Source organism: Kryptolebias marmoratus, linkage group LG16, assembly GCF_001649575.2.
Source record: "Kryptolebias marmoratus isolate JLee-2015 linkage group LG16, ASM164957v2, whole genome shotgun sequence".
In the NCBI taxonomy this organism is placed as follows: Eukaryota; Metazoa; Chordata; class Actinopteri; order Cyprinodontiformes; family Rivulidae; genus Kryptolebias; species Kryptolebias marmoratus.
The window spans coordinates 11,571,628-11,587,427 of NC_051445.1; the positions used below are offsets into that span (position 1 = coordinate 11,571,628).

A 15,800-nucleotide genomic window follows, 5' to 3' on the forward strand; every position below is an offset into this window, starting at 1 on the left:
GCAGGCGATATGCATCCCTTCAAGGAATACTGGGCCTTTATTTAGAATTTGCTTTAACTTGTGTTCGTTTTATACACATGTATGTTTTTCTTCTCCCTTCGGTCCAGCTGCACATTAATGTGCATTGATCAGAGACTTGGTGGACAGCCCGCTGAGATAATGAGCTTTTACAGCTTCTTTAGTTTAGTTGGAAGGCAGCCACTCAGCCACCTACACAGATACAATCACACGTTCACACACAGGTAGTATCTTCAGGGCTTTCCCCAAATCTTCCCACATCACCGACGCAAATGTAAAGGCAAATACGTGTCGATTACGACACATTGGTCTCGCAGTGATAAGCCGCTCACACCATATGTTCATAATGAATATCAGTGAACGTGTGTGTGTGTGTGCGTGTGTGTGTGTGTGTGTTGTAATGATTTAGCCTTGGGATTCTCTCCTGTCAGAGTAATGCCTTCTTGCAATCAGTCTCCAGGGAAACAGGCAGTAGGCAGAAAAACGATTTCACCTTACCAGGATAAACGTACACACACACACAAACTTGACTTCACTTGGGCACAAGCTATTACAGCCACACACACTCAATTAAACCCAGACAAAGAGAGATGTGAACACTCACACATTAGCAGGTGCATCCATGGGTTTTTACTTTGACAGATGTAAAAACCCATGCAAAATGCAAAATGGCACAAAGACACAGATTCCATAGGTGCGCGCACACACAGGGGACGACGAACACACTGTGACACGACTGTTTACTGCGGGATGATGCAAGTGTACCAACACAGTCACACATACAGATAGAGGTAGCCTTGTTACGCTGGAGAAATGGGCATATTTATGCCTGTTAGTCGCAAGACCTGAGGGATGGAGAGTCCCTTAGAAGCTTGTCATGAAGGGGGTGTGGATGGGAGGAAAAGAGAAGCGGAGGAAGCGGCGCAGAAGTGCAAAGATGGGTGATAGCTCCTTTAAAGAAAACATTGGCAGTTTAACCCCCCCCAATCATCATCGTCATCATCGCGAACCGTCTGAAAAGCAGCACGCAGCCTCCGAGAGTGGTCAAGCAGAGAGAGAGGTCAAGAGAGGTCTACCAATAAATGCCTGTGAGAAATGTCACAGATAGAAAGGCGAGGATGAGGAGGGAGAGACGGCATAAGTGTAGGGAGGATGAAGAAGTTGTTGTAAGCCAGCTCAGATGGCAATGACCCCCCCTGGGAAAATGGGGAGATATTTAAGAAATACCAGGGGGGAGGAAGCTAAACGCTGCCTTTAAGTGAGACAAATAAGGACAGGAAAGGAGACTGGAAGAGAACTCTGCTGTTGATCAGTGAAACAACTAGTTTGTTTGTGCAATTAAAGCATAAAAAAAAGCTAATTATTAATGTTTCTGTCAACTACTTTGTTTAGTTTTGTTGGCTGGAAACAAAAAAGCTGCAATAAACATGATTAGGAGAAAGTAGAAAACACAAGACAGAACCAAGAGATGATGTTGGTTAATATAATATATATCGGAGCCGTTTCTGCGTCGTTTGTACATGCTTCTCCTTTTAACAGATCTGTGTGTATTTATGAACATATTACAACGCAGTATCGTTTAAACCATTTTATTCAGAACCTCCCTGAAGGAATGCATATCACCTGCCGCCTTTCACGTCAGAAGAAGAGGTTGTAGCCGTTTTTGAAATAATGTTAAGCGTGATCTCATGCGACGTCGCAGGATGTGACGCTCAGAGTATGCGTTGGGCATGACTCTCAGCTACTACCACAACAAATTTTATACCAGAATCTGTAAATCTGACAGAGTTGCAGCCATTTTTGTGTGTTTTAAAGTCAGTTAGCTTTGGCAGATTTGGGTTGACTCCAAAACATAATCAGTTGTATATCTTATGATTACTTTCTGCAAGTTTTACTAAAATCAATCAGTGGTTCATGGGATATTTTGCTAACAGACAGACATGATAGTCTGCTTTTGTCAATTACAATTAGTCACCATTTTTACATCTAAAGTGAAACGATTTTTGTTTTTTAATTGAATCCTAAATTTAATTTCCGTTTGGTAAAAGTCTAATTTGTTTATTAAACCCCCAATTTTTTTCCCCCATCTATATCATTTAGGAATTTTTTTCTTTCCCAAACAGATATTTTGTGACGTTATTGTGTATAAAATTGGCTTTTCATAATTAAAACTAGAGCATGACCCCTGCAGTCGTTAAAATAATTACTAACATGTGGCAACAGGTCGCTAAGCAACAATTAAAAACATATTTTAATGGAAAATATGTTGCTGCTGGTGGAGATGTCATTGTTCAATACGCTTCTGCTTTTTTTGTCTTTGAGGCAAACAGTGCTTTGCTGTTAATTTTGGCTTGTTTGTATAGAAGAAAGAATGTTTTCGGGTTGGGGTGTGTTGCAGTAATTCATTCACGCCCGGAGATATCGGTTTCTTTTTAAGACGCAGAAATAGCCGAGCAGTCATTTGAGTAACAAAGTATGTCATATCAAAACAGCTGTTGTGTTTTTTGTTTTTATCTCTTTTTTTAAAATAAAAACATAAAAGCACTTTCAGTTTGTTCACAGATTCAGCATTTTTTTGGTAGCAGTTTCGAAGCACCTTCTCCAAAACTCATTGTGAATAAAAAACCTATGGATAAAAGAGGATTTCCGATGCGCGTGTTAAAGAAACGGTGGGCGCACTAAATGCTCGATACAACCCGTCCCTCTGTGCCACACGTGTCGAGTTGGTGTGCCAACAGCGTGACAGGTGAGTTTGACAACAGCTGCGCGTCCTCTCGGAACAGCCGTGTTGCATCGCCGCCCTGAAATGTGCCGTGGAGCGCGGCCCCGGGGACCCATGTGGGCCTTTGTGAAATGATCCGCTCATCTGACGCTGACAGGCCACATGCTAAGGTCCTGAGAGTCCGAGATCCTTGGTTATTCTCAGAAAGAGACACACTCCTGACAGAGCGCCCCGTTCCTGATCAAATCAATAATAGATGCTTTGTACAAGGAAGTGCTGAACCTAAAACTGTTCGAAGATGTACAGTAATGAAGATGAGTTACAGCAGGACTACAAAAAGATCTATATTGTGTCTTTATTCATTCAGGATGTTTTATATTGTGAATGCTGAGTCAGCACTGTTTTGCTAATCTTAGCTGCTCTGCTGCTTTTACAGTTTTGCTTTTAGTTTGTTCATTTTAGCTCGTGTTCTGCTCATTTTAGGTATAACTCAGTTTTAGCTTCCTCTGTAAATTTCAGCTGTCGTTCACTCTGCATGTCCGCTAAAAGTACAATTTTCTATAGCTGTAAAAGTCACCGTTCTGCCCGAGAGCAAATTCAAATATTGCCTTTAATTATTTTATCATGCAATAACCTTACTGCATAATTTATCTCTTTGACAAGATATTTACAGCACATTGGCTCACTGCAGCAGCTCCACTATTAGGCATGAGCTGGTATTAAGGCATACCACATTTTAAAAAGTCACAATGTCAAAATCATTAAAGTTCCTCATTATACTGTTCCTGCGGTTTAAGTTCCTTTTAATGGGGTGACAAATATCATAGTGCTTTTTGAATGGGTATGAGGTACAGGTTACGGCTGAAAGAATGAGATCCTGGATCCAAGTGAGTGAAATTATCTTCCCCCTTAGGGCGGCCGGGCTCAGCCTCAGACGTAAGGTGAGCTCGGAGTAGAGCTGCTGCTCCTCCACACTGAACGGAGTCAGCTGAGGTGCTTCAGGCATCTCATTAGGATGCCTCCTGGGCGCTTCTCTGGTTTTCCAGGCATGTCCCACCGGGAGGAGACCCGGGGGCGCACCCAGAACTCACTGCAAAGATCGTGTACTTTCCCTGGCCTGGAAAAGCCTTGGGATTCCCCAGGAGGAGCTGGAGAGGGTCGCTGGGGGAGAGGGGAGGTCTGGGTTTCCCTCCTAAACCTTTTGCCTCCACAACATCACGGATAAGTCGCAGGAAATGGATGGATGGTTACTATTGCTGCTATAATTTATTCATCATCGTTGTAAAATGTGATCTGTAAGCAACAGCAGTAACATACAATGCATTTCTGTTATTTTACTGTTTGAGTCTCACACCTGCCCGCTGTGAACAGATCTGAGATGTCAGGGTTTGGTTTCAAACTCAACTCAAATGGTCAGAATGGTCACGAATGACAGAGTCCACGAAGCAGTAAATGATTCAGAACAAGCTTGTGGGCCTTAAAGTTTGCTGAGTGCGTACAAAGACGCGCTTACTCACAACATTCAGTCATAAACACCATGCCCTCCAATGTCAACCTCTCTTCCTTTTATCCAACCAAACACACACACACACACACACAGAGCAACACACACAGAGCAACACACTCGCTCCGCTGACTCCAACCCATTCTGTTTATTCCATTCTTATTCTTCATCTCTATTTTTGGGAACGAGCAGCTGGACTTCCTGAAAGAACCTATGGCTGATATGCACACATCCGCAGCGCCGTTTGCAGCTATTAATAATAAAAAAACAAAGCGTCTTATTGAGTCCGTATGCATTTTTTGCCCATGAAAATAAAAAACGGTATTTACTGATTAGATTTTGCCACAAACACTCACACCGTCTCAAGAATGGTTGTCAATACGTAAACAGCACACAGCGTGAAGCCCAAATGGAAAAAAAAGTAAATAAATCAGCAGCCGTTTTCATTGTGAGTGTAACCAGCCTGTGTATGTGTGTCTGAGTGATTATCAGTAATCAATATGAGAAATCATTCAAAGCTTCTACATTTAGACGAGTTCAAACCAATGCTTGAATCTCTCCCTCTTCCTCTGAGCTTTGTTTCCATTCACATTTCTTACCAATTTCTTTTATTTTTTTTCTTTGTGACCTCTTTCCATTTTTGAAAAACAACAACCAGTGGCCTCAATTATCTCCCGTAAGTGAGTGTTTGAGTCGTTTGGTGGCCCTCCAGTTTTTGTTGGGCTCTGACCAAATCCAGCCTACGTTTAAGATAATTGCTGAATTCCCTCTTTAAAAAAAAAAAAAAAAGTGGAGACATTGAGGTTCGATTTTTTTTTTTTCCTTTTTAGATATTTTTCCTGTCGATCTTCCTCAAATCCTGCTCATAATGAGATACCTTGAAGTGGTAATTCAACGTTTTTGAAGTGGGGTTCTGTGGAGAGGTTATTAATAGATAATATTTTACTTGTTGTAGATAGCTCTTTAAATGACTTTAGTTTGAAAAGAAAAATAGACTTTACTTCTGACCGCATTGAAGAGCTAATCACTAACCTGCGTCGCAAGAGCAAAGTGGGTTTCTGTTGTCTTTGAACAACTCAAATCTCAAAAAACTGGTAGCGGTTCATGCAAACACGCTTTAATAAACCTTTACACTGCAATCATTTTTGCGTTAAACAGTAATGTAAGCAGATTTCTGGTTATTAGCAGGAGCAGCCTGCAGGAATACAGAGTTCTTACGTAATTTTGAAACGAACAGAAAACAATAAATTTGCTTTTAGCATTTGTGTTTCCAGACTTCCCCCCCCCTCATTCCATTTTATAATAAAGTAACTGAGGCAAATTCCTTGTATCTTCAAAAAAGCAACTTTTTAGGAAGTGGAAACAAAGTCTTTTTTTTTCCAATAAAGAAATAAAGTGTGGTCACAAATCCACAAGCTCCTTTGGACACATTTCATTGGTTATCTGTCCATAAAAAGATGTGAGGGGTGACCAACAGAGATGAATTATGCAAAAAACATCAAAATGAAGAAAAATGGGAGAGATGAGACCCAACAGTGACGGTAAACAAAAATTTTAGTTTCTGGAAACAAATGTCTCAAACATACACAATGCTTCCTTGTAAGACGAAAAGCCCAAGTTACTCTCAGTGGCAGAACCTTGCATGGCAGCCAAGCGTGAATAGGAAACACCCTTTAAAACACTTTACAAACCTAGCTATGTTGAAAAAAATTAGTGTATAATTTATCATTAAAGTACACTTTATGCCTGTGGCTCCTAAAGTTGGGGTCAGGGCCCTACTGCTGTTCCACATCCCGCTAAACGCCACATTTTTGCCGTAATTGTTATAAAATATAAAAACAGCAACGTTTAGCAACATTTGTTCGCTTTAAACAGCAACAGCTGAGGTCTCAAGTCTTTTATGGTGTTTTACGTGTCAGAACCTGAAATTTGGAAACCACTGCTCGGTGCATATTGTCACTCAAAAGATTGATTTTGTTTAATTTACAGAATAAACGTAATATTTTAATGAAGAATACTTGAATTATGTGATTAGGACGATTTCCCCTCAGAAATGTTGTTCTCCTCAAATCACCAGGAAATGTTAGCACTTAAGGCATAAAAAAATGGTTCAAAGATTGTCGGAAATTTGAAACTGTACTTTTAAATGGAAATTGTGTCGGAGCCTTTGGAATATCATAATATTTCTTCTGGAATATTCATGTAATGCCAAACTGATGGTAACTGAAAGGTTTTTAAAACAGCGCTCATATCAATCTCTGAATTTTCTGAGGTTGGATTGTTTCTGGCTGTTAGCTTATCAAACCGGTCAGAATTAAATTCAGCTCCTCCACTTTAATGATGATAAATTAAATGGATATCGTGAGATAGCTGACATAGTGATAACCCCAATCAGACAAACCTTCATTAATTTGTTTTTGACAGACAATATTGCCATTTAGACACGAGGCTAGCATTGATTGTAACCTAAGAACTTAAATCAGGCTTTTCATTATCGCCTTTCCTTTCTTCTATCCTTCCACAGACTTTCATTCTCGCCCAGCCGCTTCTCTCTTCCGATCACACTCCCCCAGTTTGACGCCCACTGCAAGCGCACAGAACCAGAGGGAGTGAGAAAGTAAGGAGAGGGAGAGGATAATGAAAGAAAGATGGGAAATAAAAGAAGCAGGATGAAGAGACAGGCGTGGATTTGAAGGGGTGGGGGGGTGGACAGATGGAGGAAAAGAACATAAAAGTGTCGGCCGTCTCCTTCGAGAAGGAGAAAGGGCCGACAGAGGCGAGGAAAAGGGATGGAGAGGGCCTGAAAGAGAAATTCAGACGCATGCATTTTCATTAATAAAAAGAAGCCGCTTCGAAACAGTGGTTTTCCGTAAAGTAATGAGTGGGAGACGGAGCGGGCGGCACAGAACCGGCGGACTCTTCCAGCAGTGACTGAGTGTGATGAACTGGCGACCACACACTGAAACAGAACTGGAAAAATGGTCGACACACCCAGCCTTTAGAGGCTACCTGTAAATCCCACCATCTCCCGTCACGTGATCAATGATCCATCTGTGACAAGCCTGCACGAGTGGAAGTAATGTTTCCAGCTCATTAGATAAAGAAAACCCAGCCTCTCTGACGTGTCACACTGAGAAGACGGATGGGACGAGCACAGGAGAGTCTCCACATTGGGGGAGGTGAGATGCTCCGAGGATCCCCAACAAACACACACACACACACACACACCCAAAATAAACACACAATAGCAGCCAGGGGCCAGTTCAGCTTATTACACTGCCCATTACACAGACAAATGAGATCCTGGCCTCCTACTGATAATCTGCCCCGCATGTCTGCTGCATCGTTGCATTACATCACCCAGAAGCAGCGACTGTCAGGCTCGGTCATTACAGTACACAGCGACGTGTGCACCATGCCGCTCCGACCGAACAAAAGCAGATACTAACTAAGTGGGAAATATGACCACTGCTTCATCCACATGAGCCCAAAGACCGGGCCGGTGGACCGTCGTTACAAGACCTCCTAACTTTTCCCGTCGCTTCTCGCGGCCATAGGAGACACCAGCACACGACATCATCAACTTTTTCCACAATCTCTCAAGAAAATTGTTGCTTTGAATGTTACATTAAAGAAGCATTTTAAAAGTTTACTATTATGTTTTTTTAAAACAGCTGGAGGGCATATGTGAGTCATAAAAAAAGACAACAGACTCTTACAAATCAAGGCAACAGAAGGTGGAATATTCTGACATTTATGCCTCGGGTTAATCTCATTTTTTTTTAAAGATAAAATGTCTTTCCAAACACTATAACTGCAAATGAACAAGTTGACATTAAGAGCTAATGTATAAGTGCACTATTCTTTTTCTTTGCTAAACAAATAACGAATTCAACCAATCAAAGCTGCAAAGATGACTTCTCATATGTTCTGTCTAAGATGCAGAGCTGCAGTCTGAAAGCAACAAAAGTTAGAATCAAATTAAACTGGGAGATCATGTTGGGGGAAAATATCAGATTATCAGCTGCAAAGAAGCTGAATGTACAGTTCTTAGGCCAAGATCTACTTTGTGATAGTAATGGCAGACCATTCAAATTAGTGAGAACTTTAACATTTTGATGTATTTTTTTTAAATCCATAAGCAGAAATCACCTAATCTTCCCTTCTCAGTTACCTTTGGTAATACTTTTTGGAAGCCTGCGTAACAGTGAGGTAAATTAGTCCGCCATTCTGTGGACGTAGCACCCAGCTTGTTTGTGTTTTCCCCCCCATCACATCCCTACTGCCTGCTGAATTCCCAGTATTTTCCCCGCTCTCCCAGTTTGTGACTCATGCTCCCTCGTCTAAATTCCCAAGCCAATGGTTGACTTCGCCACAGTCACCATCAGGGTTCATCGCTAAGACTCGAACGGAACATCCTGACACCATAAATAAGCAAACATCCATATTTGGCTAACTTTCCAAGGTCCGTCTCCTCACCTTGGAGTAGACGCCCCACGACAGCTCCGTCTCAATCACCATGACGACGATGCCAAACATTCCAAAGATGAGGGCGTAGTCGCTCAGCCTCTTCCTCTTCTCGAACAGCGCCCTGCGATGCCCCAGCTTATAGCCAATGTTTTGGTTCTTTCGTTTCAGAGCTTTGGAAGTGCTGCCCCTGGCCCCGGTGCCCACCGTCCCAACCCCACCCTGCCTGCTGCCCCGGTCCGTCTGTGTCCGCCTGCTTTCCACTAGTGCGTGGTTCTGATGGTAGATAGACATTTGGTTGGATGTTGAGTCAGTGATGTCGTACCCTCGTCTGGGGTACGGTGAGTCTTCTTTGGAGGAAATCACAATCTCTGGGGGGCTTTGAATTGGGGGTTGATGAGAGGAGGACTGGGTCATCGAGCAGGTCGGTGGGGCGTCTCGCGGCCTGTCGTGGCCGCCAGCGGCTGTTACCCCAGCGACAGCCAAAACGGCGCCTTCTTTGGTTTCGCTGCTGCTGTCGGACTCGATGAGGTTTCTCCGGGAGGCGCTGAGGCGGCTCAGGGGCTTCATGACCCCGCCTGTGTACTTACAGGAGCTCATGGCGATTTCGGTGAAGGGGTTACTGTCCCTGCGATGGACCAGGGGGCTGGCCTGCCTGTGCTTGCTGCCCCGCTCCCGCTCCCTCTCCCGCTCGCGCTCCCTGTCCCTCTCCCGGTCCATGGACGGGGAGTGGGAGGAGTAAAAGAGGGCGTTGTAGACCGGGGAGTTGTCCCCGCTCAGGCTGTGCTGTGAGCCCAGGCAGGACGAGAGCGGGGTGCTGGTGGGATGCAGGGCGTTGGGGATGGGCGGGGGAAGAGGCTGGGCTCCGGAGGACGACAGAGGCAACTTGGGGATCGATGCTGGAGGCAAGTTGGGTGTGGCAGAGGATGGCGACGGGGTGCTGCCATTTAGACGGTCGAGGGTCGAACCTCCCGTGTGGTTGGAGTGGTTTGATCCTGGCTGGTTGCCAGCGGTGGAAGAATGGGATATGCCGCCTAGGGGGAGAAGGAAGCGCTGGTCCTCATCCTCGCTCCCTCCGAGCAAAGCCAAGCTCAGAGACGGGGGAGGCTCCATGGTCAGAGCTGTGGCCACGCACCTGTCTACAGTTAACACACAGAAAAAACAAGACAACAGGTCAGTAGTGACACAAAAACGAAAGAAAGCAAACACTTTCCTGAACATAACAGTAACAAAGGGGCTGAGCTGAGAAGTGAAAGAACACTTTTTATGGATTAACAAATGAGGGAAAAGCCTAAACTCCAAAGCCTTGAGGATGAGTGACAAAGAGGGGCAACTGAGTGCAGAGAAGCTGCATCATTTGGAGGATAATGTTATTCCTTGAGTCACATTTGAGTCAGCCATCAGCCAGCTTCTCTCCCTCTCTGTCTCTCTGTTTCCCAGTGTCTTCTTGTTCTCTCACATCCCACAGCAATCGCTTCCATAAAATGTCATCTGTGATACATTTTTTTTTTGTTTTGTTTTGTTTTGTTTTTCCCCCAGAGAGTGAAAATCCTCTGGCTTTACGCCATGGAAATGAGATCAAGCCGAGAGACTCCAGGATAATAATTTCACATCTGTCAATTGTCATCTCTGGAGGAGTGGGACTATCTCCCAGCCTCTTGTTGACCATAAGTTGGCTGCTGCCACCGATTGATCCAAGGGAATAACCTACTTTTTTCAGTATGATATAACCAGACACCTTCAACCCCCCTCCTCCTCCTCCTCCTTCTCCTCCCCATCTTCTCCCCGTCTGTTCCTACCTCCGACCTCTTGTCTCTCGGTCCCTGTCCTCCAGGTTATGAGTGCAGAATCACTGGCTGGGTAAAAAACAGACCGCCGCACTTTTTCTTTTTCATGTTGTCACAGCCATCCCATCATCTTCCCGTATTTCTTATGTTTATTTTTTTTATTTTATCCACCCACACCCCCTGCGGGCTCCGTTTCAGGTCCTCCACAGGTCCGCGCGTCTCTCGCCACAGATGTTTGCGTCCGTCTGCGCGCGCTCAGAAATGTTCAGTTTGTTTCCCCTCACCACCACCTTCCTCCTCCTCTTCCTCCTCCTCCTCCCCTCTCAGTCGTCGCTGATGTATCGACGGAGCCCCATTTCCGATCCAGTCCGGCTCAGAGACAATCGGCGCGGGATGAAGAGGAATAATCCATAGCGAGCGGATTAAAGCGGCCAACCTGTGGCCGCGCGTCAAAAAAAAAAAAAAAAAAAAAAAATGCGCAGGAGCGGATTAAAAAACAACAACAGCAACACACACACAGACACACGAGTCTGGGTGTGAATGAACAGTCTGAGGATGAGCAGCAGAAGTCTGTGATTAAATATGTGACTGTAACACTCTGTCTCCAGCTCTCCGTCTCTCACTCCTTCCTCCAACTTCTCCGCCTCCACCGCTCCGATTGGCCGGCATCAGCGAGGAGCGCAGAGAACAGGTGGCACCGAGAGGAAGCTTGGGGGTTTTTCTTCTACCCCGGGTTTATTTCGGGGTTATTATTCTTACTGTGGCCTCGGGAAAAAATAAAAATAAAATAAAATAAATAAATAAAAAAACCTGATCCTCGCGGCTTTACTTCGCTGCTGCCTCAGCGATGAAGGCAGAACCGCCCATTCGGTCTTTAAGAGCACCTGTTGAAATAGTTCTATGGAGCTAAATCGGTGCCATAAATTTGGATGGTTTGGTAAAAAATAAATAAATAAACAACATGGAAAGTTGTTTTGTTTTCTTTTGAACTTTGAAGGGGTTTTCCCTCTGTTTATATGTGGATGTAATTAATTTTTAAAACAATTTCTTTTAAGATTCACTTTTATAAGGTTTTTTTTGTATTTGGAATTTTATTTTTTTCAGTTTTTAGTTTAAACTTTAGATTCAAATATGTATTTTTTAAATCAAAAGTGCTTTTTTTCTAGTTTTAAATGAGTTTTTCACCTTCAAATATATTCTGATGCATTCCAATTTATTTATTGACTCTTTTTTTGTTTTTTGTTTTAAGCTTTCAGCTTTGATTTGGATGAGGGGTTGGCAGCAAATGACAGGGGGTGTGCAAACATGGTGGACATCTTACCACACATGGCTTAAGGGTCTTCTCATAACTCGTTGCATTCAGGAAACTGGAACTGCAATAATTCGTTAGACACACTAACCTGGTCCTGGAGGGCCGCTGTCCTGCATGTTTTATGTGTTTCTGTGCTTTAACTCACCTGAACTGAATTAACGAGTGATTAACTAGCTTCTGCAGAACCTGAAGAGCAGAGAAACAACTAAAACATGCAGGATGGTGGCCATCCAGGACCAGGACTGGACACCGCTGACCTAAGCTGTTTTGGTTGACACTTAGTGTCAGATTTATTTTATGTAGAAAGTTAAAAACAGCTAAATTTGACCAAAGTGCTTTACAATTTAGTGATACAAAATAGAAAAATACAACAGTGAAATACTATGAAATAAAAGAGGCATTAGCCGAACAAATAAAAGTAAAATAGTTGACAGCCAAGAAGAAAAAGATGAGTCTTAAGCAGAGATTTAAGCCTCAACAATCCAAATATAAAGACTATTTATTCCACAGCTTTAAAGCAGCCTTGGAAAAAAGCTTGATCACCTTCATGTTTGAGTCACTCGACACTAATCTTAGTGTAAGAGTAATAAAATGTTTAAAACTGAGTTTCCTTCAACAGATTTTAGGCACAGACATTTCCAACGAGCATGAAGCAACCTGCACAGGATTACATCAACACAGCTTCTTCTCCGGATCAGACCTTTACGCACCATAATCAAGTCATTTTTTAATCCTATCTTTAAATATTCTGCATATTATCCTAAATGGGGACACATCTGTGTGACATATACTATGGTAATCCAAACAAACAAACAAAAAAATCAACTTAACAACAACATAAACGACAAAACTTGGAATAGAATTTAAATTCTACTTAAAATATAAAAAATTAAAATATTTTGACCAGCTCTTTGGACGCTTTAGACATATGCACCTTTGAGTTTGCATCCAATTAGGTGTTTAGCCAGTATTGGATAACTGCAGAATTTATTGGAATATTTGATAAATATTATTAAAGAAAGACATGTAAAGGGGACGAAACTGTGTCTCATTAGCTCCACCGATTACGTTTCTTTCAGTTTATGATTTCAATCAATCTGAGTCAATGTCAGTTCACTGAAAATCCTAATTTATCTCATTAAACTGTTGATTTGGTTCCATTTGAGTTATAAACCCATTGCCAAATATTACCACGTGTTTACCAAGTGAGGTTGAGATGAGTGGTGTTCAAAGATGGTTGAATCTATTTATTGTTCTTGTATATTTAACTTGTAGGCTATGTTACAACCCAGATTTCAGTAGTAGGGGTGGCAAGTCTCTGCCTGTGTTATTCTGTGTGTTAGAAGCTGAAAAGTTAGATAACCTCTGGTCTGTACAGTAATCCTGTTTTACTTGGCCCAATCTGTTTTATTCTATGGCTTTCCATGTGCTTTGTGCACCGTAATCGGATGAGAGCAGACATCGAGCTGCGTGGCAGCGGATTAGACCGTTTTCCTATTACAGGTGAACCCATCCCGGTGTTATGCAACCTGAACCTGACAGGCAACAGTAAAGAAAATCACATCATGTGGAGTCAAAGCTGCATATTGAAGCCATGTGTCAATGTCAGCTTTCATAGCTCAGGAGTAAAAGAGGCAGAACTGGTGGAAACATTGCTGAGCTCAAATGTTTTAACCAGCTGTTAGTATTCATTAGCATTTTATTTATTTTTTTTGTCTTGTTCTTCAAATGCTCTTCATTCATCTTTCTAAGTCTGAAGTTGAATTGTTTCATCTGTTTTTTCCTCATGACTTGAAATAAACACAGTAATGTGCTGCTTCTGCCCTCGGCCGATTTATGATGGGTCAGTGGCGGGGAGAGGCTGGTTCAACAAGCTGGAAATTCCTCGTACTAAGACCTCGGGAAAGGTCAGAGGTCACGAATGCACCCCCACAACTCAAAGTTACTCATTTATTTAGGCTTCATTAAATAAACAAAGTTAAAAAAAAAACAGTGTGTGTGTGGGGGGGGGGGGATATGCAGAAGAAATGTTAGGAGGGGTCAGTCAACTTAGTTATGCGCATATATTTTTCTATATTTTTGACCTGCAGTGATATAATACAATCTGATACAATATGATATAGTACTCAATGACACATTACAATGCAGTATGAGTTATAGTATAATATAGTTAAATGTTCTCTTGACGAAATTGGTTTAGAAGTCAGTACTGTTCCAAAAGCTGTCGTCACAAAAGAGCAATAAACAGACAGTTTTACACAATAAAAGCACAAGCTGCCAATAAGACAACTCCTATTTTAAATAGATTTATAAATCTATATGTAAAAAAGGAAAATCAAACAAATAAGCCTTGTATTTTAAGGCACTTTAATAGATGAATAGGATAGTTAGTTACACACTCAGAAGGAAAAAAGGTTTAAACGCAGCTGATTTTTCTCAAACAAATACAGGAGTTTTGAACTCAACGCCACATCTGATGTATTTGCCTAATATGTTAGGATCAATAATCTAAAATAAGCTGTGCAGAAGAATAACAATCTCAGCAGGCAGCAATATTTTCCTCAAGCTTTCAGTTAGAATACAGGCAAGAAAAAGCAAAAGACACACAGTTTGACAACACAATGAAGTGGAGTAAATGGAGAAAGAAAAAAAAAAAAAAAGGTGAGCCGGGAGCCCTGGGGGGATTAGAACTGACAGAAAATAGAAATGGTGTCAGGGCACACTGTATATTTTTCCACAAGTCTTAATATTGTCAAGGTTAGTGGTCAGCAGGAGGAGGCAGAAAGCGGCAGTGAGGAGAAATGCTCAGCACTCCGGATGAAATAGTTGGTAAACAGTGTTGCCCCGAAGCATGCGTGCGCCGGGAGAAATGTGAATGGGAAAAAAAAAATAAATATGTGAAGGAGAAAGTGAATAATGCAGAACATAAAGAGGAATAACAAAGAGGGCTGCCAGTTGCTATGCCGACGCTGTGGTGTACAGATGAGCTCTCATTCCAGCTGATCTATCTGCCTTTCTGATCTCCTCTCCGACTTTAAAGCCACATCAAAGCCTAACCGCAGGAAATGACATTGTATAAATCTCATGAAACCTCGTGACGCGATAGGCAGGTGGGTGGGAGAGGAAATGAAGGGAAGAGTAATGAGCATTAGAGAAAGAAGAACAAGTTGTAGAGGAAATGTGGGAATTTAGTCAACGAGGGTCAAGAGAATGAGGCTGATTAGAGTACACAATAAAACCACCCTAACTAGGGTTGTTTTTTTGTTTTTTTTACAAACCTATCACCATTTAACGCACCATATCTTCAATCTAAAAGAGTTTTCAGCATCCAGCTTTTTATGATTCCCCTTTAACAGCACAAGCAGCATTTACTTTAATGGAATAGCTAGCGTAAAGATCAATTTCTGCTCATACCAAACCGCAGGAAAACAACTCGCTTTTGATAGAAGAAAGCTTGACAAGCAAATTAAAAAGCACTTGATCATCAGTGAAAACGTGTAAGATTGACAGATAATGTATAACTCCATCGTCATCTTAAAAGGCGGCCACATTTAAACGCTGATTAAATGTTGTTTTTTTTTAACCACTGCACAATGTTGAACCAGTGCCCTCTTCTCAGGAGCGAAAATAGGCCCGTAAATAGTTGGTGCTTCAAATTAAAATAACTGTCAATGTTTAATTTAAAACTCTCAGTAACTCTTTTTTTTAAAATGAAACCTGTTGAGCTGCAGGCAGCTTTACTCCACCACTAAGAGCTCTGAAGTCAGATTATACCATGTATTCATGGAGCACATCAACCTTACCACGAGAGCCATTTATTCAGACGCAGAATGGATTATCTGCGTTATTAGTCTGCGGGCTGATGTGTCCTTTGGTGATAACTCTGTTCTGCGCTAGTCAATCTGGACCTTAAACAAATTAGTGAAGAAATTAGTGTACCCAGAATATGAAATCAATAAAACAAATTCCCCTTTGTTTTGACCTTCTGAT

The 15,800-nt window shown here is 42.2% G+C and overlaps 1 protein-coding gene across 2 annotated transcripts in view; it reads right to left on the reverse strand.

Annotated features, from left to right (window-relative positions):
* kcnn3 (potassium intermediate/small conductance calcium-activated channel, subfamily N, member 3) overlaps nt 1–11,270 on the reverse strand; it is a 73,227-nt gene extending 61,957 nt beyond the window's left edge. Inside the window, exons 1-2 of one of the 2 annotated variants that reach the window (XM_017425090.3) lie at nt 10,511–11,270; nt 8,724–9,850 (exon numbers count right to left, since the gene is read on the reverse strand). In XM_017425090.3, the coding sequence (XP_017280579.1) occupies nt 8,724–9,824 (1,101 nt within the window). In that variant the 5' untranslated portion in view covers nt 9,825–9,850; nt 10,511–11,270. Of the gene's footprint in view, nt 1–8,723; nt 9,851–10,510 lie in introns of those variants that run through there. The other variant, XM_037980493.1, reaches the window with a different exon arrangement.
* Nucleotides 11,271–15,800: the final 4,530 nt, after the last annotated feature.